General features: G+C 35.9%; 2 protein-coding genes across 5 annotated transcripts; one reads left to right on the top strand and one right to left on the bottom strand.

The window, feature by feature from the left end:
- The first annotated feature begins 118 nt into the window (after positions 1 to 118).
- LOC123559736 (uncharacterized) lies at positions 119 to 22,471 on the top strand. Of its 4 annotated transcripts, XM_045351786.2 has the most exons (10): positions 119 to 497; positions 1,424 to 1,507; positions 11,319 to 11,490; positions 11,929 to 12,082; positions 12,914 to 12,981; positions 14,079 to 14,151; positions 14,402 to 14,428; positions 16,331 to 16,546; positions 19,995 to 20,093; positions 22,241 to 22,471. In XM_045351786.2, exons 1-10 carry the CDS (start codon positions 427 to 429, stop codon positions 22,324 to 22,326), a joined length of 1,050 nt encoding a protein of 349 aa, XP_045207721.1. In that variant the 5' UTR covers positions 119 to 426; the 3' UTR covers positions 22,327 to 22,471. The 4 variants fall into 4 exon arrangements, with proteins under 4 accessions (XP_045207721.1, XP_045207723.2, XP_045207720.2 ...); XM_045351785.2 differs by lacking the exons at positions 119 to 497; positions 1,424 to 1,507 and adding an exon at positions 3,459 to 4,097; XM_045351788.2 differs by lacking the exons at positions 119 to 497; positions 1,424 to 1,507; positions 19,995 to 20,093 and adding an exon at positions 3,454 to 4,097.
- Positions 22,436 to 26,506, bottom strand: LOC123559738 (uncharacterized). Its single transcript, XM_053552399.1, has 3 exons — positions 25,686 to 26,506; positions 24,788 to 25,349; positions 22,436 to 24,406 (listed from the first exon to the last, which is right to left on the bottom strand). The coding sequence occupies exons 2-3, from the start codon at positions 25,324 to 25,326 to the stop codon at positions 22,744 to 22,746; spliced, it is 2,202 nt and encodes a 733-aa protein (XP_053408374.1). The 5' UTR covers positions 25,327 to 25,349; positions 25,686 to 26,506; the 3' UTR covers positions 22,436 to 22,743.
- Positions 26,507 to 26,586: the final 80 nt, after the last annotated feature.

Below are 26,586 nucleotides of genomic sequence, written 5' to 3' on the forward strand. Positions count from 1 at the left end.
TACTGAATAGTGTTCAAAACATTGCTCACAAAGTAGTGTTCGCTGCATTTTGGATGGACAGCGTATATCGCCGAATTAGTGTTCTGGAATTGTTTTGTGCTTAACACACTATCGAATGAGCTTTTCGAAAATATTTTGCATATTGCAGATCGAAATGCAAACTGACCTTTTTAAAGTACAAAATATGTTGCAATTCGAGTCGCAAAATGCAAAATATAGTCTGCGGTTTTCAATTCAAGTAACTTCTATAAACAAGACGTCAAATGTTCTGATAATTCTAGCCAGGGTTCATGACGCGCTATGCCATAATGACGTCTTTGACGTGGTGACTACGGCAACGTCAGCTGCATCATGAGGTATGGACAATATAAAAATAAAGGATAACGGACCTTGCAGATGATTTGAAAAATAACGTAAACACAAAAGATGTTAGAGCAGAAGTACAAATCTTACAACCTTTCCCTGAAGCGGGGCGTTTTTCCCTACCGCGATGCTGCGTAAGTTCTCATTTTATTTTTAATTATATACTGTTAGATGTATCCTTGATAACAATAATAATAAAAATAATAATAGCTTCATTTAACGAAGGTAACACAGAAAGACATATGAGCCGTGCCATGGGAAAACCAACATAGCGGCTTTGCGACCAGCATGGATCCAGTCCAGCCTTCGCATCCGCGCAGTCTGGTCAGGATCCATGCTGTTCGCTTTCAAAGCCTATTTCAATTAGAGAAACCGTTAGTGAACAATATGGATCCTGACCAGACTGCGCGGATGCGCAGGCTGGTCTGGATCCATGCTGGTCGCAAAGCCACTATGTTGGTTTTCTCATGGCACGGCTCATATAAGAATTCTAAAACATATTACAAATTTTAAGTTTCAATCCACCCTTCGGTAAAGAAAAAAAATACAAAAATTCAAAACAGAAGTAGATAAAAAAAAACTGATTATTTAGTTATAATAAAAAAAGAGAGAAAATCAGTTCACGCAATTACGTAATATTTATTCTTGAAAACCGCTCAATGTGAATTTAAAAAAAGAAGAAAAGACGATTTTTATTGCTTCATATAAAGGCATATAAATCAAATAAACACTTCACACACGTATAAAAGAATACAAAGAAATAGAATTGACAGGAAAAGTTGCCGCTTATTCAGATCCTACAGAAGAGAACATTTGAGTAACATCACGAGAAAATCAACAAAGTGGCTTTGCGACCAGCATGGACCCAGACCAGCCTGCGCATCCGCGCAGTCTGGTCGGTATCCATGCTTTTCGCTAACGGTTTCTGTAAATGCAATAGGCTTTAAAATCGAACAGCATAGATACTGTCCAGACTGCACAGGCTGGTCTGGGTCCATGCTGGTCGCAAAGCCACTATGTTGATTTTCTCATGGCGCGGCTCATTTGTAATCTATTTCAGATGTAATGAAAGGAGGATAGTGTTTAGGAAGCTGAAATTACCCAAAGAATATACTGGCATTGACTTCAGTCTAGATTATTGTAGGTATGTACCATTGTTTTTATATTTTTGCTTAGCTTATATTCATTTATTGTAGCTCGGCTGTAGAGTAGTCTATTTTCTGGAAAACAAACTTGTATCGGTTCCATACGAAAAGGTATTGGTCAGGACCCAGAGATTTGCTTAAAGGGGAATGTCTCCAGTAGGCTTTGAAACAGCTTTACAATCTCAAATCTCAAAATTGGAAATAAATACCCAAATAAATGATATCTTAAAAATATTGATAAAGTACATGCAAATATTATATGATCCGCGCCATGAGAAAATCAACATTATTGGCTTTGCGACCAGCATGGATCCAGACCAGCCTGCGCATCCGCTAACAGTTTCTCTAGTTGCAATAGGCTTTGAAAGCGAACAGCATGGATGCGCAGGCTGGTCTGGATCCATGCTGGCCGCAAAGCCACTATGTTGATTTTCTCATGGCGCGGCTCATATAGATTGTATCACTTTCTACATTTTTATCACATTTTTACACCGTTACTCACGCAGTAGACATATGATCATTAAGAAACTGAGGATTAATTTACGTTTTACATTTCACAAAAAATGTCTCAAAATTTTAGGCTAGCCTCTTTAAAGGTATCACGGCCAACATTGTCCACACGTAAAAATCCAACGTCTTATAACGCATCTGCCATCTTTATTTTTTTTTAATCAACCACGTCAAAAACTCGCAATATATCGCTTATAAATACGGTATAAATTTTTTTCTTTATACATCAGTCTGTCATTACATCGCCGAATATAGGATAGGTTTTAATTAATTTTAAAATTAAAGCATTTTAATATTTCGTCGAGTTCACATGTCCAGGTCTAACATGACTTATTGTTTCTTTCTTAATTCTATGATTGAAATAAAATATACTAATAATTTCTTGTTTGAAGAGGGGAGTGTATTTGTTTACGCTCTTAATAGGTGTGGGTCAAGAGATTTAACAACTTTCAATGATATTGTTGATCGAACGAGGTTGATATGAAACTACTTGATTTTAAATCAATACGGTCTGAAACGTTTAATACATATGAGCCGCGCCATGAGAAAACCAACATAGTGGCTTTGCGACCAGCATGGATCCAGACCAGCCTGCGCATCCGCGCAGTCTGGTCAGGCTCCATGCTGTTCGCTTTTAAAGACTATTGGAATTGGAGAAACTGTTAGCGAACAGCATGGATCCTGACCAGACTGCGCGGATGCGCAGGCTGGTCTGGATCCATGCTGGTCGCAAAGCCACTATGTTGGTTTTCTCATGGCACGGCTCATATGTGTTTTATTATTACGCGAGTAAGAGGCTGGCGTTTATGGGCTTTTTAACCCGTACCTATTTAAGAAATGTTCAATTCTTTTCTAAAAACGTTTTACAGATTTGTATAAACTATATTTTTGCATTAAGAATATATTAAAAACTGCCCCAAAATTCAGCCCGTGTGATCGCTAGGTAGTTAAATACTAGTACTTAGATCAATATGGACCATCCAGGCTACAACTTCCACAAGAAGTTCCTAACCCAGAGATCACGAATTCAAATCCCGAGTAGAGAGGAAATTTAATTTCTATAATCTGTTGCTGGTCAGCCAAAATGTAAGCGTGGTCAATCAGTTTTTTCTGCACAAGCACATATTATTCAACTAAAATACCGGTTAAACGTTTATCAGAAATAAAGTAGTTTTCTAAATATATTTTGGCCAGAAAATTATCCCGGTTGACCAATAAAAAGTTACCCTTAGCCGGCTACGAGAGTGTAAAATATCACAAAAGATAAAGTCGATTTTGGACAAAGTGAATGTTTTGCTGTTTAAACATTCATATCTAACGCTAAGCCCGCCAACCATTCAACGTAGCCCACTATCAAAAACTGCTTGTATTTCACCGTATGCTATCAAATACCAGAAATCACCTTTAATATGAAATACAATAATCGAACTCTTTCATTCTAGTGAACTAAAATTGTGTCTCATGAAACCAATCGTGGTTTAAACTTAACTTTAAAAACAATAACTGACTTTTGCGTTACATTTTCTAAATGAATAAATTATAACATGACAGGCATACATATATATCGAATTTCAGACTTTTAAATTTTTTAAGTGAAAATATTTTTCAAAAATTATGTATTACTATAGATCGTTTGCTTTGTAAAAAAAAGCAACATTTTAGTGAATTTTAAAATAAAAAAAAGAAAGGATTATGGTTTTCGAAAATAAAATAACATGTGGATAAAGTGATAAAGAGCAACACAGCTTACAGGATTTAGTCTTCAAATTATATGCTTCATTTAAAAATATTTACACTGATAAAGGTGGATATGAACAAAAAACGCATTTTCCATTGCTGATAAACAAAGTACCGTATTCACGAATTTCTAGTATTTCGTGTACAAGAAATAGACGAAACAATGACAACGTCGGATGCTGTTCAAATTATGGCGCCAACGGCCACAAAAATAACTCTGCTACCTCCAAAAGCCTCTCCCATACAGTCGGGAATAGTACGGCGGGGACAACTCCGTGTACCTCGCTCGGTTCAGCTTGAGTTAGCCCGAAGCTTGACGTTTGGCGTTCTAGGTGATGACAGGTAGCGACTTTGTTTATAATTAGATGAGTTATTTTTTACAGAGAAATGTTTTTCTTTTCAAGGTCATGATCAGATTTTCGACCTTTTAAGAGAATCTTTGATTATTTTCCATCAAGGTGTTTTTCCCCTTCAGTCCTGCATTCGACCATGTAAGTCGGACACCCTTTAGGTGCATTCGTTTTTATGGCGACTGAACAAGAATTTTTAAAATAAAAAAACGTGTTACTTTGGAGAAGTTGTCAGTTACATGCTGAACTTTGATAGCGCGCATCAGAACTAAAGGATTAAAGGAGTTGGCTAATAAGCTTGAAGAAGTCTCTTTGGTTTTATCAAGGTCCCTCCTGTGCTTGAATATAAGGCCTGGAATGGCACCTAGGATCCCTGCTATAGGTTGGTGAGACTATAAACCGAAAAAGGGAATAAGATTTAAAAAATATATATATATATATTAATAATGCTAAAGACTGTGTATAAAGATACATAACAAATTGTTGATTTTGTCATTGAAATCACTCATTACATAACAGTTACTGAGAGGAAAAAGATTAGAAAGGAATTTGGTACTTAAAGAACCAGGGAACATGCTTATCTTGATAATTTAGTCGCTAATACAATGCAGGTGAAATATAACATATATGATATAGTTCGTCACTTGTAGGCTACTAAATCAGTAACCACAAAGTGGAAAGTACACCGAGTGCCATATTTGGAGATATCTCACTAATTACGCCTGTTATGTTATTTGAACAATGTTTTATCTTGGCTAATTAAACCAATCATTGTTCATGATTCTACGATATGAAAGGGCACTAGGTGTGTAAACCTTTCCTTGGTTACAAACTGTTGTACGAATGCATTGAATATGCAAAGTTTTTGATTTGAGATATGAGACAATACCTTTATTTGTCAATCAACTTTCTACTGACTTTTCCTTTTCATTAAAGCAACCGTTTCAAAAATGAACGTATCTGACTTTTGTCAAAGATGCCTTTGTTGACGTACTTTCGTTCCAACAGAATCCTATGTAATATGCAATTCGACTGCGAAGTGTTAAGAATGCATGTACTATAGTATTTGAACAAGGCAGTCTGAAAGACAGCTTAATCCCCCGCCACTGCTATGGATAGTAAAAGGATAAACCTTTGACCTTCAGTTGTGACCTTGACCTTGAACTGACATGGCTGACTCATGAATTCTGCACAACGTCTTGATGAGGTGATCATTTGACCCAAGTTTCATGAAAATCCTTCAAGGGGTTTAGGAGATACAGAGCTGAAACCTTTGACCTTCAGTTGTGACCTTGACCTTGAGTTGACATGGCTGACTCATGAGTTCTTGATGAGGTGATCATTTGACTCAAGTTTGATGAAAATCCTTCAAGGGGTTTAGGAGATACAGAGTGGACACAAAATGGAAGGCTCAAACCTTCGACCCTTAGTTGTGACATTGACCTTGAGCTAGCATGGTTGACTCATAATTTCTGCACATCATTTTGATGAGGTAATCATTTTACCCAAGTTTTATAAAATTCCTTCAAGGGGTTTAGCGGACACGAAATGGAAGGCTCAAACCTTTGACCTTCAGTTGTGACCTTGACCTTGAGCCGACATGGCTGACTCATAAGTTGTGCACATCGCCTTGATGAGGTGATCGTTTGACCCAAGTTTGATGAAAATCCTTCAAGGAGTTTAGGATATATAGAGCGGACACAAAATGGAAGGCTCAAACATTTGACCCTAAGTTGTGACCTTGACCTTGAGCCAGCATGACTGACTCATGGGTTCTGCACATTGTCTTGATGAGGTGATCATTTGACCCAAGTTTGATAAAATTCCTTCAAGGGGTTTAGGAGATATAGAGCGGACACAAAATGTAAGGCTCAAACCTTTGACCTTCAGTTGTGACCTTGACCTTGAGCCGACAAGGCTGACCCATGGGTTCTGCACATCGTCTTGATGAGGTGATCATTTGACCCAAGTTTCATGAAAATCCTTCAAGGAGTTTAGAAGATATAGAGCGGACACAAAATGGAAGGCTCAAAACCTTTGACCCTAAGTTGTGACCTTGACCTTGAGCTGGCAGGGCTGACTCATGGGTTCTGCACATCGTCTTGATGAGTTGATCATTTGACCCAAGTTTTATAAAATTCCTTCAAGGGGTTTAGGAGATATGGACCGGACACGATTTTGTTACGGACGGAAGGACGGACGGAAGGACGGACGCAGACCATTCCTATAATCCCTCCGCCTAGGCTGGGGGTTAAAAAGGTGTCCGCATCTCTTTTCTATGTCTATATGTAAGCTAGGCAGTATATGTCAAACGATGTTGAGAATGTTCTCTCCATATGTCAATAACAATCGTCTTCATATAAAGTCGCCACATGAAACCCACACCTCGCCAGCAGTTTGAACCTACGGCCTCCTTATTCAGCTTATCGAAAATGCTCTGGTCATTTGGAGGCTGACTGGTTAAGGCCGCTGACCTCCATGGCCAACCTAGTTGGTCTCTAAACCTTGCTTGTTGTCTTGGATGTAGAGTTCCTTCATATGATGAAGCCATCAAGTTGTTTCACGGAAGGTCGATGGTTCTACCAAAATTACGCGTGCTTAAGTAAAGCATCGAGGTCACCTGCGGTCTTTCTCCAAAGCATATTAAGCTGGAAAAATCTCCAGAAGGCCAACATTCAGTAGAGAGCTCATTTTGACTGTTAACCCTTACCCTTCTAAAATTCTATAATGAACTTTTCCATCTTTCAATCTTAACAGTACCATTCACTGTTAAAAGGGGTGCTTACCATATAGATACTGACTGAATGGCGAACAAAGCAGATCTTGATCAGACTGCACGGATGTGCAAGCTGATCATGATTTACGCTAGTCGCAAAGGCAGAATCTATTGTGTCCAGCATGATAATATTTTTGTTCTTGTATTATAGAATCCGCTTTGAGTGGTTTCGATCCCCTGTCGCGTCGTACCAAAGACGTGAAAAACGGCACCTTTAGTGATTTCTCTTCCTTGGGGCAGTGATGGGGTGTCGGGAGTGATTAATGTAGTTTAAAGAAACTTGTTTCGCAATCGGTCTGAAATAAATTAGTGTAATCTATGTGAATTGTAAGTATCACGCTATAAACAATGTAGTAAGAATATTTCTTTTCCACCATACTTAGGTTGTAACCAACTACCTCTGCAAAGCAACGACCTCTGTACAACCAATACAGCTCAGTCATCCCAGTGGCGGTTTCTTTACAAAGGTTTCCCTGTATTCAACAGAAGAATTGATAATATATTTACAAATCGACACTGCCAAAAATTTCGGCCTTTTTACATATAAGAACACAACGGTTTTGCTATGATAAACAAATCGATTTTGCAATTTGTTAAATCAACTTTGTAATATATTTAAGCATCTAATTATCCCCGAACGGATTTACACGTATTATAAAAAGCCTTTTGTAAATAGTAACAGCGTTAATAATTTACGATATATTAATTTTTCATTTCACATTCTGTCAATATAATATTGATTTAAATTTTCAAAATTTGATGTGAAATTGCTTGTGAAAACATCCTCGGTTACAACCGTTATTGGACAATCTGTTACATTATGTTTTGATAATAGCCCGTTTATTACTTATGTACATTTTATATCGTTTCTCTCTTTGGCGGCCACATCAAAAGGAAAATGTTAAATTTCAGGGTGGTCAAACATTTATGGATTGTAGAATGAAATGCAAATTTAGTTTATACTTATTTATTTAAGCGTAATTTTAAGCATCAGAAAAGGATTACCGGATGATTAAGAATCCCGCCTTTGTGAAAAAAAAGTATTATAGGGTCGTGAGATATGCTTGGCCCTGAATGGCGTCCTGTGGGTTTTCGGATTTCTTCTTAAAAATTTTAATTCTATAATTCGAATGGAATGATTATCTCTTTTTCAATTGAAATTCTTAAAGATGCTTTTGAATTCCTTTACAAAGGTCGTTTCTCTACCCTTGTAATTTTTTCTTTGGATGGGGAGGGCGGAGGGGGGGGGGGAGTGAGAAAGAGAGAGAGAGTTGGGAGGGGTTATGGGAATGCATATAAAAATACCCCTCTCTTTTTCCAACTAAAACGAAAGAAATTACCATGCTTTACATCTTAAATTTAAGGGTATTTGCTTAATACGTACTGCAGCAGTATGTAAATGACATAATAAGCACACCACAATGGCTACGTCCATGGTCAGCCATTTTCTTAGATTTTAAACTGCCGTATATTTTTCAACAGCGGTCCGATTTTAACAATTCTTCCACCTTTATGAAAGGTTTGACCATGGCTTTGATATAGAATCGATTGGTTGTTAGATATCTAATCTTTTTTTAAGAACTAAATAAGATAAACAAGAGTTGTCACTATAAGTGTCAATGCAAGAATGCTACATTGCCTGCGCAAAATATGCCAGAAAAGTTTAGGTATAAATTAATTATGTGACCTTGACCTGAGAGACCCGGGTCATGAGCGCGAGACACCTTAATATGGTTAAATTATGTGTCAAACTATTTTCGAAGCCCTTGATAAATGGCAGAGTTATGGACCAGACAAGAAACAAACCATGTTAACATCTGACTTCTAAGTGTAACATTGACTTTGGGGCTAGGGATCTTGGACTTGCGCATGACACGTCATCTCGTTATAGGGAAAATTTATGCCAAGTAATTTTAGAATCGCTTCGTCGATGACAGAGTTTGACCTGTAAGTGCGACCTTGACCTTGGAGTTAGGGGTCTGGGTCTTGCGCATGACACATTGTCCCATTATGGTAAACATTTTTGCCAAGTTATTTCAAAATCCCTTTATAGATGGCAGAGTTATGAACCGGGCACGAAACAGACCCTGTGAACCTTTGACCTTTAAGTGTGATCTTGACCTTGGAGCTAGGGGTCTTGTCTTGCGCATGACACGTCTTCTCTTTAAGACGAGCGTTTATGCCAAGTTATTACAAAATCCCTTTATGGATGGCAGAGTTACAACCCAGACAATGATTTACACGGACGCACGGACGTACGCACACACGGACGGACGGACGGACAGTGCGATTTTAATATGCCCAACTTCGATGGCATAAAAATACAACCTATGGATAATTAAAACGAGGAACCCTGATGACATACGGATAATTCAAAACCATTAGTCGACTGTCGAATAATTAAGTGGAACAACATACAAACAAAGTGTTACAAATCAATTTTGCGAACACCAAATTTTTCGTTTAAAAATATATATAAATCAGCCGTTTGGACGAGAATATTGGACCAATATTCATCCGAATTACCGCACTATTTACTCTAAAATCTATTTAATACGACAGTTAATGCCTTATCAAAAAGGCACAGCCCAATAGTCAATATATACAATGGTCACAATCGATAAAATTTGTTAAAATAGTACAATATTACGATTGAAAGCAAATTTGTTTTATTCATTTGACAAAGCCCAAGATAAAATTCATTTTTATCATGACGACTGTTTATTATTTGAACTTTGTTTTCATTGATCAATTTGTTGGCATGCGTTCTAAAGAACATTTCCCTTTTACATATTTGTTTGTATACAAGTACTTCAAAACCTTTTCGTTTTTTAGAACGACGGCATTAAGACTGGTACTTAATAGTTCTCAAAATGTCTCCTCAAGAGCCTTAACATTAAGCCAGATAAAAATGTGTCGTCATCCGGCTTTATCTCACTATTATTTTTTTTAGTCCGAAAGAAACGGTCAATATCCGAAAAGTATTCACTTTATCATTACAAACATATGTAATAATAGTTAAACATAAATGTTACCTTTCCTACTATTAAGTACAACTTTGAAAAAATCAACATTTATGTGTCATCTTATTCAGAAAGTTCAATTTTTGCTTTAAAAAAATGAAATAAAAAATTCTAGCTACTTATATGGAGTAGACGTTTTATTGTAAGTTTTATGGCAAAGATATTATCGCCGTAGCAAAGTACAGTAAATGTTCGTTTGAATAAAATCTGATATATTTTATTATCGATTATATACAAATAGCGTAGGAGTGTTTTGTTTCATTTGCTTTTGTTGTTGTTGGGGACCAAACCGTAATCATGTAATGTTCCCACTTTCACTCTCAAATCTGGAAACCAAACGATATACACACCACATTTACCCACGTCGCTACTGTGCTTCTGTTTAAGATGATAGTAAATCGGCCTATGTCGCTTTGATAGCAATGTATAAGATGATAGCTGTATGTATAGCCCTGAATCGCTTCCATATTAAGTTTTCACTCCGCTCTACAAGGATTTTTCTCTGGAACACATCGATAGTGCGTTGTTTGCATACAGTTTAATATCTGTTCGAAATATTTTATATAAAAGCTTTATAATGGATTTTAATTTTTAATCAATGACAGTCAATAAAAGCGGTTTAGAATCTGTACTACTAGGGAACGCGATATAAACTGCCATAAAATATATTGAAAGACAGGAAGATGCAAAATTAAATAATACTTGTATACCGTATGTGATGTGTCTGTATGGGGGCAATGGCTCATGGATATAAAAAGTAGGATTTTAAAAATATCTGTAATAACGCCTTTCACAAAATTGTCGGACCGCGAAACTAATATGTATTAAGAATTTGATATACAAAGGGCTTGTGGTGCATACGGATTATAATGTAATGCAATTACTGTAATTCCATTAATCGCTTTTGCAACGTAATGTAAAGTGGTTTTTTTTCGCGGATTCATTTTTTACGTTTAACAATTTATTTCATGTCGGGACTTAAACACATCTGTTACATATTTTTACCGGACAATTAAAACGATTTTGCACCGTGGAAATATTGTATATTTTTATCCGTTGGTGTTTCTACGAATTTAATTACTTTGAAAATACCTTTTTTGAAAAGTAGACGCGAAATGTATGTATTGTACGGAGCATTTATCCAGTAAAAAGTTCACCTATGTAACATGTCTACGGTATTAGAATATTTAATAACTACTTAAACCTCACAGTTTAAATAAAATAACATATTCTTAATCATAGAACTGTATTATAATTTCAATTCACCTGTGTTTGAGAATGGATATTGTAACTATTTGATAATTAAAATCAACACAATATTTTAAAAGGAGATACTTAAAATGAAAAATAAGTAAAATGGTGTTGTTGGATACGAAATATCAATTTTGATTTTTTTGATGTTGGGTGTTTGCAGCAACCTCTACCCTAGTTCTAAATGGGTGTCGGAGAACAGGGACAATTTTGCTGGTAGAAAAGCCGAGGAGACTTCTCGACTGAAGCCGGATTTTGTGATCACATCATTAGATACCAGAAAGCACAACCCACAGCCCACGCAGATATTTCATATAAGAAGAATTAATAAAAAGGTAACGGAAAATGTGTGGTTATGTCAGTCATGAAAAAAATACGAATATGGTATTGTTGTGTTTGACTAGACATCTAGCCCACTAGGGTTACTTAAAAAGGTTCGGCAAGACATGAAGCCAGATGTATTAACACTTGATATGTGGAAACTTATTTTACGGACAGAGAAAGCAATATTACGCCTGTAAAAAGTTTTATTTTATTTTAGCAAGCTAAATAATTTGCTTCCGAACTGTTTTTTTTTTCAGAATAGCGGTTTCACTAGTGATGTTTTCTTGATGTACATTCCAAATTTTACGCATTAAAAACTTATTACATGTCAATGAAGATATTTTTTATTCGGATACATAAAAGGGACAACCATTTCATACGCTCTGTTGTTGATGGTTTGAATCTACTTATACTTTAATTCAATGAAAATTTGAAATCTTACATTTTAGCCCGTTTGCAATGTTCAGTCGTGGGTCAGCGTCGGGGGCAAGGAGGAGACCAGACCTGAGTCCTCGGTCTATAAAGTTTCATTTAAAGAGCACCAAGCCGAACCAGTACACATTGTACACAAGGAAGATCAGGATAAACCTATTGAAGGAATAGGTAAGTTTGATCTTAAGCTGTTGCCAATGTAGAGATATTAATGCTTAAAATTATTTGTATGGTCTATGGAGGCAAACAGTTGTTAAAGCTGTTAGAAGCAAAACAGCTTTAACAAAAAATTAAATTCATGAGTAAACTCAGAACAGGAGATTTGTAATGTAAAAATGTCATTTTGGGGAACTTTTCAGTTTTTCAAGCCACTGCTCCTTGGTACCGCGCCCAGTATAAAATTGTTCTCCACAAATAACTGACAACTTTCTCACATGTACCAGTCGAAGAGAACGAATCGGTTTTGGAGTAACTTGCCTCTTCCGAAAATCGAACTCATAAATATTCCACTGAAAGTGCGTCGCTCTGTCGACCGAGCTATCCTGTTGCATGGGCTCAAACATTTTAAAGACGTAAAAGGAATAAAATTCATGTTTTGTTCTCATTTCTAGTATTTTTAACGGATTTTGAGTCAAATATAAAGAAAAATCAAAATGTCAACAACGGTTGTTTATCAGAGCTAACGTAGTTCTTACAAATGACGGAAAATTCCAATGTCTATCGACCGCACAATCGCTTTAAAAGTTATAGCACTTCAAAGAAACTTGGCGGTGCGATGTCATTGTTTCTTTAATGACAGTTACTAAATCATTCAGTTATCAATAAAGAGATGTAAAGGTTAGATTTCTTTGATTCATTTTACTGTATTGCAAGAACTGCCTTCTGACGAACATAAACGATTGATAAATTAAAGATTCAAGTGTAGTTTTATTTGTCTGTAAATTGATACATTTGCCTTATCATTTATTGATTTTTGTTGTTGTAAATGTCCTTTTATTGCAGTGCCTGTGAATATATCAGGGAGCAAGTTTGACATCAGGTCAGAGATGATGTTGCCTGTATGTGATGCTGTAAGTATAAACACCGAACTGCCTTGGCGTAGTGTATAAGGCATCTGCCCCGCAATCAGGAGGTCGAAGGTTCGAGCCCTGTCAGAGGCGGGTATTTTTACTAAAGAGAGACCGGTTGATGAATAATGGTTACCGATTGCCTACCTGCCTGGTTCCTGGCATTAAACTAATTCGAATCGGATGTGATGTTGTTCAATGTATGTAGGTGTTTCATAAGCCAATATGGCTACCACTTTCGTCTTGAAGTAACGCTGTTCAATGCCTGTAGGTGTCTAATAAGCCAATAGTACTGATCATTTAGGTAGGGGTGACCCTATGATAAACAAACACTGTTCTTTATATATATATATTACATATTGATTTGTATATTTTCCTCTATTATCCGGTTAGAATGATACGAATATGGCAAAACTCAATCTTTCTCCTTCGGAATGATATAGCAATTAATGTTCGTAACATACGTCCGCACTGGTCCATAAGACTTCCAAAGCCGTATACTTGCATATGGACCTCGGCGCTATGTATTATTTATTTAGTACTATATTTTATAGACGACTTACAATTTTCATTCAGAACACCATGTGGAAACATACTGACTAGTAATATGTATTTGTTCAGTGTCAACGCATAACCTTAGGACGGCCAGCACATATTTATGCAATCTCGCCAGGCATATGTATGTTTTTGACAACACAGAAAATGCCGTCACTCGACCTTCAGCTATTTCCGGAAGTAAATAAAATGAAAGTAGAAATGCTAAACTTGAAAACGAAAGCCGCATTTTGATTCGTAGATAGTCAGGGGTCACGCGCAGGGGTCACCCCGTCTAAATGTATGCGCGTGGACTTCGCGTACACATTATTCAAATTGTTATTTTATAAAAAAGAAAGATTAATCGAAAGATTTCTCGAGAGATCATATATCATCTTGATCAATTGACGGAGCGCCTGGACGCTTATTAAGTAAAGTGCGAATGAATCATCTTCATCTTCTTCCGGAGTAAATCTTGCTAAGCGTGAAATTTGTCGAAATTTAGCGAAATAGCACTAAGGGTTCTTGCTAGAGTTTCAGATCTATTTTATTTTAATCTATTTCAGTTAAGAATGCCATCGGCACCTAACCCACACAGATATTTATTGAGGAAAAGAAAAGTGCCTCCACCCTTTAACAGTAAGTTATTTGTTTAGATGTTTAAATGAGTACTACTGACAGACATTTGTGATCACTACCAGCTGAGAAATCTCAAGTGTTCAACAGGTTTTGCATAAAGTACAAGTAAACATTTTATAGATTCAATGATTTTGTCGAATTACAACAAATTCATGAGCAAATAAATGCGTAATGTATGAATTTTCGGCGGCAAACAATAGCAAAATGCTTTTTTATAATTTATATATTTGCATTATTTTAACATTTACAGCTCACACAACTACATATACTTCAACAGGTGAGAAATTTCCTGCTTCCTCAGAGTAGCTGAAAATATAATTTATCTCATATATCTCTATTTTATCTCATATATTTTCATATATCAAGCTATATGTATCATCTAGTAACCTTAGAAGTAGTACTAGTACTGCTTATTTACAGTCATTGTCATACATTATAACCATTTTTACAGCGGATCCTTATTATCAAACATCATTTCTTTTCAAAAGCGCGCGCTATACGCAGGTGATAAAGACATCAGAACAAATTACGTAAATCAGATATCCAAATAATGAGTCCTTGCGATAAGTGACTTGAAGTGGATACATTATCAAATATATGTTTATGCGAAAATCTTATTTTGTTAATCATTAAGGTATACGTATGCCGTTGTGCTAAAAGTGTCATTTAATTGAGAAATGAAGAGAAAAAAAAACATGTCGGAGATTCGGTCTAATTCTAATTCATTACACAAATACGTGCATAAAATAAAAATTAAATCGGCATGCACATGTATCTCAAATGTGTCCTAACTTTTATCAAATGCTAAAAGTACTCACGGCAAACATTTAACGTAGCATTGGTATATTGGTTGTTCTATGGGTTTGCAAAAAATACTCTTATGCAGTACATATTATATTGGACTATACATGTATTTTATTCGTTTTAGCTTCTCAAACTGCTAGGTTGTTTTTGTTGTTGTTGTTGTTTCCTTTTTTGTTATTGTTGTTTTTGTTTGTTAATTTGTTTTGTTTTTGTCTTGTTTTTTTGTGTTTTTGCTTTCTTTGTATGTCTTCATGACATCTTTCGCGTTGACATTGGTAGGATATGACTAATAAGCATTCGGACTTAGACGTCTCTTCTTATTCTCTTATTTTAACCCCTTTCAAAACAACTTTGACAGTGCTTTTGCAATATCGCCCTTCATTTGGAAAACATTTCAGATGATTCCGTCATATTACGCTAATCGCTACCGGATCAAAAGTAGGCTTACACAGGTTTATCCCAAGTAGTCTAAATATAGTAAGGCCTTCCAAGCGTAATCGTGTTTTCTTTTACTTATCTATTTTGCACTCGATCATTTGAGTTTGATGGTATATCATAATAAACGGAGAATGAAGAATTCGCATACGGCAAATATGTAAAATAATGTAATAGGGAACTATCTTACAGCAAGTTTTACGCCGGTAGGTAGGGATTAGGTAAATATAAAAAATAAAAGATGGAGTTACGTCGACCATGGAATCTGTCCGCTATGTATAGTCGTGCTAATCTACATTAACAAAATCTTGCATCTTTTATATCTTGCATGTTTTAGAAACAGTTTTGCTACATATAAGCATAGATTTTATTTATTTGTAGATCTAGTTTTCCTGATTAGCTGGTTGACTTATACTGGCTGCCATATTTTTATTACGAACATTATATACTATTTTTGTTAAACTCTTCTTACAATAATTGTTTTCACAAATGATTGTCAAAAGTTTTAATATTTGGTTCGATAAGGAGGCAGTATTATTAAATCTTTTGTTTTTATCATCTCCCTTTATCTCGCTGATCATATAAGATCAAATGCAATATTGAAAGTAGTGCTTTTCTAACATACTCCCTATTTGGACAGCTGACTTATCTGTCTTCGTCATGAAAACAAACTACTTATGGGGCTTTAAACATGCCAAAATGACAGTATACGTTACATATTTCAGAGATTGCTAAAATAAATATTCAATATTCACCTGTTTCCTTTGCCATTAGATATGTTTCAGTCTTTGTGTTCATGTAAATATCACAATTATATAGATGCATGTTACATATGCATACTCCGAAATTATAAATCCTGCAAGGAACAGTTTGTTTAATCAAATGTAAGAGCCTAAATAAGATACTCAGTAATATGAATACCGAAATTTACAATTAACAGCTACATCCGGAATTGTGTATCCGAATCTCGAGCACTCTCGCATGACGTCATACGAGCCTGGGATGGTCCAGACTGGTTCTCTTCCGTTTCCAAACGAAACAGCAGCAAATACAGTACCAAAAGATACGACAGACAGAATTAGTGTGACCAGCATGTCTGGTCAAAGCTTCAGCAGACGAAAATTTATACAACCGCCCGCCTGTCGTATTTTCCAAGGTACGGTTACAATACAAGAAAATTTCAGCTTTAGGGCAGGTGATATTTCCACGTATTTACTCCTTTTTGTTAGTTTTATCTTTACCACTACCTTTATTCTCTCTTTCTTTTATTCTTTTGAATGCTTCATGGCATTTAATTTTATAATTCCCTCAAACTTTGTCATGTGTGAATTTGTCATTTAATTTTGTCATTTCCTGTTGTTTTTTCTTTCCTTTTACTTTCTAGTTTTGTATTTTTCATTCTTTAAAACTTCTACTCGTTCAATTTCTTGTCTTTCTCTGTATTTTTTTCTCCATTTTTCATGTTGTTCTATTTCTAGCTCACCTGAACTTTGCTCAGGGTGAGGTATTAGAATAGATGGATGGCCCGGCGTCCGGCGTCCTGCGTCAACAGTTTTACTTAAAGGAAAAGAACGTTGTTCTATTGTTAATTTTGTCAGCTGGGATTTCTTAAATCATTTAAAGAAGTGAAAGAATTTTCAAAATCGGAGCAAAAATGAGAAAGTTATGAGCATTTAAATATTTGGTTAAATTGGCGGCCATTTTGTTTCCATGGCAACAAAAAACAAAATGGCGGATTTATTAAATTTTTAGATGTACACATTTGAACTGCATTTACTTATTACTGTAAAATGATTTCTCTACTTTTTCCAGCTATAATGAAAGAAAGTATTATGTTTTACATCTTATACTCAAGAAACATATGAAAATTGGTCTTTTTAAAGGTTATTTGCTAAATAAAGTATTCAGCAGTGTGTAAATGACGTCATAAACACACTAAAATGGCTGCCTCCATTGGGAGCCATTTTCTTAAATTTCAAACTGCCATAACTTTTCCAATAGTTGTCCGATTTTAAAAATTCTTTCAGCGTTATAAAAGGCTTGATGATATCTTTCATATTAAATTAACTTATTTTCAGGCTTTCCTTACCCTCAAAAAACAGGCTTTTAAATGACATCTCTAACGAACCGCTTCATGGATCTTCACCAAACTTGGTCTGTTGCGTCCTTTTATAGATTAGATTTCTCTAAATTTTGTTATGATGGTTTAGCTTGACTCTTCTAGGTCCAACAGAGCTAAAAAAAACACCTTTAAACTACTTCTTGTAGCATTCAAGTATGGATTTCTTACAAGTTGTTTCAATGATTCTAAAACTAGAAGCACCCTTAAATGACATCTTCTCCTAAATATTAACCAAACTTGATATGTGGTATCCTTGTATAATCCTCTGTCCGAGTTGTTCAATCCCATATAGAGGCTACCAGAGCGAAAATATGGGAAAAAACTGCCTCAAATGGTTCTGCCTGGTCTCTTTTAGGGAAGATGGTAAAGACAGAAGAAGAAAAAATGAAACGACATCGTCGTGAGTTGTTTCATAGGCCTCGACCAAACTCGTTATATAGCATCATTGCATAGGCATTTGTCCTAATTGTTTCGGAGCTAAAATAGAAAAAAAAACTTTTAAAGACTTCTTTGTAAATCTTCACAAACTTTGGATGAAGCATCCTCGGATAGACCTTTTTGAGATATCTTTCAGGCCGTTGTGCCTGACTAAACTTAATCATAAAGGCCATTAGGTCAAACACTTTACGTGAATCTTCTGATGTTCGCCAAATTTTGTCAGAATCATTCTCTCAAACTTGTGCAAATGATTCTGTTTGACTGCTTCAGTCATATCTGTCATGTTTCAGGGTGAACGCTTTTCGCTCTTCAAACAATTATTGCATATAACGTTACAGTATGTCATGACATATCTCAATTCCAAATCCCAGGTCAGGTGAGCGTCTTTAAGCCTATCATGGCTCTCTTTTCTTCATTCTTTAAGGTATTAGGTCACTAATAGAGAACCTCCTTTTTGAAGAGTATTCAATTCCTACCATAAACCTACTTTTACTGCAATTCTTAGGGGTGCGTAGGTTCAAGCCCTACTGGGACCGAATTTTTTTTTCCTTATTTTCCTTTTTTACTAGTAACTTTTTACTTCTTTCAAGACTTATTATTGATTTTTTGTACAACAAGAGCACCGCCTTGCGGATGCTGACGCTCATTTGATTTTTTTTGTGTAATAGAAATATTGTCCTATCCATGATTTTCTAAGTCTAAAAAGGGCCATCATTCTTGCAAAAAGCAGGATAGAGTTATGTTTCTTGATGTACAGTGTCCACTTATGATGGTGAAAAACTGTTGCAAGTTTTAAAGCAATAGCTTTGATAGTTTATGAGAAAAGTTGACTTAAACATAATATACCTAAGTCCAAAAGGGGCAATAATTATTGCAAAAAGCAGGATGGAGTTATGTTGCTTGCTGTACAGGGTCAGCTTATGATGGTGAACAACTGTTGCAAGTTTCAAAGCAATAGCTTTGATAGTTTAAGAGAAAAAGTTGACCTAAACAATAAATCTTGCAAAAAGCAAGATGGAGTTATGTTTCTTGATGTACAGGGTCTGCTTATGATGGTGACAAGTATTCCAAGTTTCAAAGCAATAGCTTTGATAGTTTAGGAGAAAAGTTGACCTAAACATAAAACTTAACCAAGAAATCTGATATTTTCTAAGTACAAAAGGGGCCATAAATCTTGCAAAAAGCAAGATGGAGTTATGTTTCTTGCTATACAGGGTCATCTTATGATGGTGAACAAGTATTCCAAGTTTCAAAGCAATAGCTTTGATAGTTTAGGAGAAAAGCTGACCTAAACATAAAACTTAACCAGGCAACGCCGACGCCGACAACCGCTCAAGTGATGACAATAACTCATCATTTTTTTTCAAAAAATCAGATGAGCTGAAAATGGAAAAAGATGAATCTTATAAGCGATTTCTTGGTGTTCAAAGTGAATTTACTACTTAAACAGAAGGGATAGAGTTACACATCTTTAAAAATATTGAGTTACACGCGGTGAAAGTTCTCTATTTTGCTTTCACTCTTAGATTATATATTGTGGGAGAAATTTAGGTAGGTTTTACATCTTTCCTAAGGTTATTTTTAAATGGAATAAGCAAAATTCAAAACAGAAACACATCATTCGACCTTATTTTTTCAATGTTGAAGTATGAATTCTGTCTCATTAAATCCGTTTACTTAAGGCACCACAGAAAAAATGATATTGACATTTTTATTTTGTGTTTTATAATTGTTTACCAACAGTTTGATGTTTCTTCTATTGAAATTAATGGTAAAATGAGTTCTCTGAAAACGTTTTGAATAGTGGCTATCACTTTGAAATTTGTCTCTACTTGAGCTTGAGGAGATACCATAAGTTATTCAAAATTTATAAAACACGGCATGGTAAAAGTTGTTTAAATTTTGCAAAATAGTGCAAAACATGGTTACCTTTCAGAATATACCAAGCAAAGGCCATTTTGTAAACACTACTATTAGTGACCTAATACCTTAATCTATTTTCTTCTCTGTTCTTTCACTCTATTATATTCCTATCTTCATGTAGCACCGCGTCCTGAATCCCCTATCTGTATTTCGAGCCTTGCTGGCAAGGCATTTTCTAGAAGACGAGAGCTCTGTCATCCACCTCCAGAGATAAATTTAGGTAATTAAAAACGTTTGAACGGGATTTTAAGGGTAAATCAATACTAAAATACTTATAATTAAGAGATTTCATATTAGTTTATACATAATTTATTTTAGGTCGATTGTGAAGGAAGTTCTACAACTTATATTAATTACTCTCGACACCTCATTCCTGATGGTATCCATCGCCACGAGGGTATGAGAGAAGAGGCCAGTTTCCCTTTTAAAGCTGAGCGCAAAGCAAGGGAGCACTGGCCCCATTTTTTCACGTCTTTGGTATGACGCGGCCGGGGATTGAACCAACGACCTCCGCACTCGAAGCGGACGCTCTACCACTAGGCTATCGAGGCGGTAGATTTGTTCGGGAGATTTCATATTAGCCTTATTATTATGCCGAGGACAGTCGTATTGACCTTTGACCCAAGGCCAATTTGAATGCAGATTCAAGGCCAAACGACTGCTCTCGGTGCAGTAACAAGGTCATTATGAAGTGCTTCATTATTGACGATTTTATTAATCGGCTATTTACTATTTATATTATAATATTTATGCTATGAACGAAATCTTCGTCTCGGTTTAAAGTCATAACTTCTTTTAATTGAAAAAAAATATGACTAACTTTACTAAAACCACTGTTAGACTTCTGTTGCAGGGTTAAGCAGTATTTGTATCATAGCTCGGTGTTTTTTCTTAACAAATTTGCTTCAGGTAAATCGTATACACTGACTACAGGGTGCGGTAACTAAAAGTGTGCAGGTATTTAATACCCGCACGCTAGTTACCGCACTGTTGGATAGGAAAGTATGCCAGCGTGTCTGGAACAGTAGACAGCGAAGTGTATTTTATTGATTTTCTGCTCTCGCATTGGTTTATTTTACCTGGGCTTTACACATTTGTAAAGAAAGGATTTTAAGTACTAACTGAACTGCTGTATATGGCAATTTGTATCATAGCTCGGTGTTTTTTCTTAGCAAAATCGTATACACTGACTACAGGGTGCGGTAACTAAAAGTGTGTAGGTATTTAATACCCGCACGCTAGTTACCGCACTGTTGGATAGGAAAGTATGCCAGCGTGTCTGGAACAGTAGACAGCGAAGTGTATTTTATTGATTTTCTGCTCTCGCATTGGTTTATTTTACCTGGGCTTTACATATTTGTAAAGAAAGGATTTTAAGTACTCACTGAACTGCTGTATATGGCAATGAGGAACGCCTACAACTACCATATATGGAAGGCTATGATACAAAACAGAAAGAACATTAAAACTCTCGGGTAAACGATTTATACTCGGGGGCTATGCCCCCTCGTACAAATCGTTTACCCTCGAGTTTCAATGCTCTTTCTATTACGAGGAACGCCTACAACTACCATATATGGAAGGCTATGATACAAAACAGAAAGAACATTAAAACTCTCGGGCTACGCCCCCTCGTACAAATCGTTTACCCTCGAGTTTCAATGCTCTTTCTATTACTTATGTACAGTAGGGAGACACAATATCTAATAAGTACAAACATCAATTTCCACCACCCACTTCGCACCCATTTGATTCAGAAAACAAACACTTGCTTTCAACACAAATACATACCTCTTTGCTCTCGATAGGCCGTCTAGGCCGTCATAGGGGCATTAATGCTTTTTACACGTCTTTATACTGTTGTTTCTTTTTTATTTCTTCTACTGATTTTCTGTATATTGTATTTTTATCTAACCTTGAGAACCATAGAACCGATATACAGCGACCGTTCGGGAGAGCAAAAATGTGATGTTCTTTGTAGGTTGTCTTTACTTTAAAGTTAACAGGCACTGCGAATGCTGTTCTCTGAAATATCACCGGTAGAATTCGCTGTCCCTTTGTCTCTATATATACATGTGGTCTTTAACACAGGTTTGACTGTATACGAGGATGCTAAATTTCTAAAATGGGCTTATCCATCATTCAATTTGGGAAGTACCATTTTATTATTCAAAGGGGTGTTCACTGAAAGTTTACTGACTGAATAGCGAACAGTGCAGGTCATGATCAGTCTGAACGGTTGTGCAAGCTGGTCTTGGTCTGCACTAGACGCAAAGGCAAAATCATTTGCTACTAGCAGGCTAAAGGTAACCATGTTCAAAATTTCCGTGAATAAGTATATTCAAAGTACAATTTCGTTTATTTCAGGTTTTGACGGAGGCGTTGCTGAGACAACCAGTACAAAGTTTGACGATAAATATTTACCTTTTATAAGGGCAAAGACAATTATATAGATGCTTGCGTTTGTTGTTTTTAGGAAAATATAGTCTTTAAAGTATCTTTGTTATATGTATTTGTTGTATACGATATTTTTATTTAAAGAAGAAAACGTGTAGAGTGCTATTGTGTTTCATTTTTATTAAAGTTGTGACAAAGTTATCAGAGCCATTTTATTTTAATTCTATAAATAGAAAAGATAAAATGTAGTGCCTTTTCCAGTTATTACATATCAGAAATGTAAAACAAGTCACTTTCGCGAAAGGCGGTATTTCTTTATCGATACCAAATTTATCACAAATGGCATGAGCTAGACAAAATATACTAGGTGAATGTTCAAAAGTTCTTTTTATGTCTATATACATGCACATTGTATCTTTAACCTTTTCTTTAATTTTTGTCATTACCGTCTCCAGACTTTGTATAACACAACATCACCTAGGAGAGTAAACTTTTACTAAACCATTCCACGATCCAATCCATAAGTCACCGACTTTATCAACAGCAATGCTACATGGCGCAATGATTCCTTGTGTTTGACACGTCTGCAACAGACGTCCTTCTTGTGAGTACACCTGAACGCAGTCTTGTTTATAGTCCGCGATAAAAAGAAGTCCGCGATCGCAACATAACGCTGCATGCTTGTAAACGTTGGTTTCGAAAGCGGACTTTATTTCACACTGGCTGTCAAAAACTCCAACACTTTCCGAAGAATAATCAGTCAGGTATATGTCCTGGGTTTCACTGATGGCAATTTTCCATGGATCATGAATACGAATGCCGAAACGGAATCCAAAATGGCGGATATCAAACTCTTGAATTACTTTTCCCTTTGTGTCGAATAGCGCTACTCGTTTTGCATCCTTGAAACTGATTATGAAAAAGTCTTTCTCGTTCATTTTTAAATCGCTTGGTGCATGTGACAGCTGGAACAGCATCTTGGCGTTCATTTTGCTTGTAATGACCTTGACAGATGTCTTGCAGGCAATAAACAGTGTTCCATTGGAATTTGCACCCATCCCGAACACCTGTTCCCCAGTATCTATTCTTAGTCCAAGTGCACCGTCCTTGCTGCACAGCTGTATGTACTTTCTGAATGCGACCCATGCTTTGAGGTCATCGACTGGGAAAATGCAACTGATATATTTGCCCAGCTGAAGAGAGCCAAGTTCAACATAATGCAAGGGGCGTTTTAGAAACGCATCCATGTGTACGCGTCCTATTGAAGACCGTAAGCTGTGAACCAACGGCTTATACTTTATCCTAACGCATTTTGATGGAGGTGGCTTACAGGCTTTCTTTACTTCATATATAACTTCTTTTAAGTTATTAGCCTTACCTATAAGTTCAATGTCACGAGTTCTGTCAATGATTTGCTTTAATGTTTCAATGGATGCGAAGGATGCCTTTTCCCTCATTTCTGCATCTTCTATATTCTTCTCCATTGCTCCCGTGAGAGAAATTTCTTTCTCTGTCACATCGGTTATCATACTTTTTCCAAGCTCATCTAACTCGTCTTTGAGGGCTTGAATATGAACTTGAATGGCGTTAACCGTAGTTTGTACATCTGAATGAATATTTTCTTTTTCTTTTATGCATGTTTTCTTGTATTCATGGGCATCTCTCATGGCCCGAACAGTTGTAGAATCCGTAAGCAAGGACTTGAGTTCGTTTCTTCTATCTTTTGCAGTATTTTGGATATTCTCGGCAATGTGGTTAACATGCTTGCTTATGGCACATCGTCCGCAGATGGCTTCTGAACAAGTCAAACAAAAAAGCTCAAGTGTGAATGGGCTATGTTCTTCGCAGACGGCGCTGATCGATTCTTTTCCCAACATTTCCTGCGTCAGGTTGATAATATAATGAGATTTAGAAGTATCTTCGTTCAGATGTTTATGTACGCAATCCGGGCATAGATTCTGATTGCATTCGGAACATCTGCAGCTCGGAACTCTTCCATTACACTTATCGCATCGGTCGTTCGCCGTTACAGAATATTCAGAAAAGTCAAAATATCTGTTATCTTCAAACCCGTCAATTCCTTTACCTGGAATATGTATCTGTTTCTTGCATAGGTCACATCTAAACCATGAACGACTGAAAAATACATTTAGCATAGATTAGATTTCAATATATTCGTGTTTTTGATCCTTTGGGGTCACTCAATATATCTGTTATAATAAAATTCCACCTGCGCCAGTGCTAGATTGTAGGGGTGGGGCGGGGATGGGGTGCTTGAGAAAGCGGCAGTGATGTTGCGCGTTTCATTACCTCTGATGAACGGACTCAGTCAAACAGCTTCTGATATTTATTATGTTAAACAAAATAGTCAGATAACGATTCTTTAACAAGATATATTAAATAAAAGCAAAATTGCATACTAAGGCTGAGCATGTTGAAAAGAAAGGTAAATTAATCACAAACGAATTTTCACTTATTTAATAATGCAAATAAATCAAAATTAAGTTCATAGCTTACCTAGGGTTCTCCTGTATCTGCAGCTCCAAACATTTCTGACAAAATGAATGCAGACATGGAAGTAACTTCAGAATTTTACGATCTTCTTTACAAGAGAGGCATTTTTTCAAGTCAACCGGTTCTGAAATATTAACACTTTCATCAGCCCGTTCGGTATCCGGTACGGAAGCTATCTTCTGCCACTGTACGACTGGAATGACTCTGCTTGTGTCTAAAGGTGTTTGTTTGCTTTCATTGTCCGCTGGTTTCCCGTACTCAGAATTCTGCGGAGTTACTGAAGTTCTATGACTTCTAAACGTTTTTAACGACCGGAAGGAATAGTCCCTGTCGCTTCTTACATCTTGCCTATTTCTCACTATTTTACTACTGTCCAGTTGTAACGTTGCATTTAGCTGTTCTCGTTCTGTTCTCAGTTCTCGTCGGATCTCCAAACTTCGATAATTTCTGTGTCTGAAATTTGCAGATGGTGGAAGGAGTATAGGTAATGTAGAGCTGCTCATCTCCGATGAACGAGACGGAATTCGAACATGCTTTGACATTCTCGCTGGTTCCGCTTGTCGTCCTGCAAAGTGTAACAAAACCATAGATGTACTGTAGTCAGAAAAAGAGTTGTTAGGAAACAATAAACATAATTCAAAACCACAGACGTACTGTAGTCAGGGGAAGTGTTGTTAGGACACTAATTAACATTATTTAAAACCATAAACGTACTGTAGTGTAAGGAAACAATATACATTATTCAAAAGCATAGACGTCCTGTAGTCAAAGAAAGTGTTGTTTGGAATCTAAAAAACATTATTCAAAACCATAGACGTTCTTTAGTCAAAGAAAGTGTTGTTAGGAAATTAGTAATATGTAAATTAATAGAAAAAAAAATACTGAAGTAATAAATTCTCACCTTGATGAAAGGAATACCTTCCTCGGTAATTAGTTACGCGTGGTTTTTTTTAAAAATATGTCAGTTATAATAGAAATAATGAAAGCATTGTTTCGCTTTCTATTGAACGTTTATTACCAATTAGTATCAAACAAAGAAATTTAAACCTTGGCAGATGTATAAATTCTATTTTGGTTTATCAGATTTCACATGTATTGTTTTCTTAACTTTACAAGTGTCAGAATTTTTAACTACAATATTAATGACTTTCTTAAAATTCCATTTGAAGAAAAACTCTTAGCTAATAGTTCGCTGTTCTTTTCTTTATCACAGTTAACTCGAACATGTATTTTTTTCTCTTGTAAACATTAATCTGAATTTAAATAATCTACTAGATTTAGCCAGTTCTTTGTCTTTGGCTGTAATTTGAATCTTTATCATTTAAACACAATTAAGAATTTGTTTAATTTATTTCAAAATTGATACATAATATGAAGATTTTTTAAAGTTGATATGAACGATAAAATCCGATTGAACAGATTTGATATTTATATGACAATATTTCTTTATTCAAGGTTAGATAGTCGCGTAATTTTGAGGATTAATGTCTGTCGAACACAAGGAAGATTTGAACGTCCATAAATATTGATATTTCATTAGTTTGAATGAAAAAAAAATACAAGTAAATTCCTTCTATTTTCTTATAAATGTGTACTGCGTGACTAACGCGACAAATTCCTTCTTTTTTTTCCATTAAACTTTACTGCGTGACTAACGAAGCAAAATCCCTTCTATTGTTTTCCAATAAGTCTTACTATGTGACAAACGAAGAAGAATTCCTTGTGTTTTCCATCAAATTTTACTTCAGGATTAACACAGCAAAATTCCTTCTATTTTTCCATATTTTTACTGCATGACTTAC

The sequence above is a fragment of the Mercenaria mercenaria genome, chromosome 10 (assembly GCF_021730395.1).
Source record: "Mercenaria mercenaria strain notata chromosome 10, MADL_Memer_1, whole genome shotgun sequence".
NCBI lineage: Eukaryota > Metazoa > Mollusca > Bivalvia > Venerida > Veneridae > Mercenaria > Mercenaria mercenaria.

What these genes read in the sequence shown, in the direction of transcription:
- LOC123559736 (XM_045351785.2), top strand. Translation starts at nt 3,919, where the DNA reads ATGACAACGTCGGATGCTGTTCAAATTATGGCGCCAACGGCCACAAAA. An exon ending in TAAACCTATTGAAGGAATAG is followed by an intron (nt 12,083 to 12,913) that starts GTAAGTTTGATC and finishes CTTTTATTGCAG; the next exon opens with TGCCTGTGAATATATCAGGG. An exon ending in TGTTGCCTGTATGTGATGCT is followed by an intron (nt 12,982 to 14,078) that starts GTAAGTATAAAC and finishes AATCTATTTCAG; the next exon opens with TTAAGAATGCCATCGGCACC.
- LOC123559738 (XM_053552399.1), bottom strand. Translation starts at nt 25,326, where the DNA reads ATGTCAAAGCATGTTCGAATTCCGTCTCGTTCATCGGAGATGAGCAGC. An exon ending in CAGATACAGGAGAACCCTAG is followed by an intron (nt 24,407 to 24,787) that starts GTAAGCTATGAA and finishes TGTATTTTTCAG; the next exon opens with TCGTTCATGGTTTAGATGTG.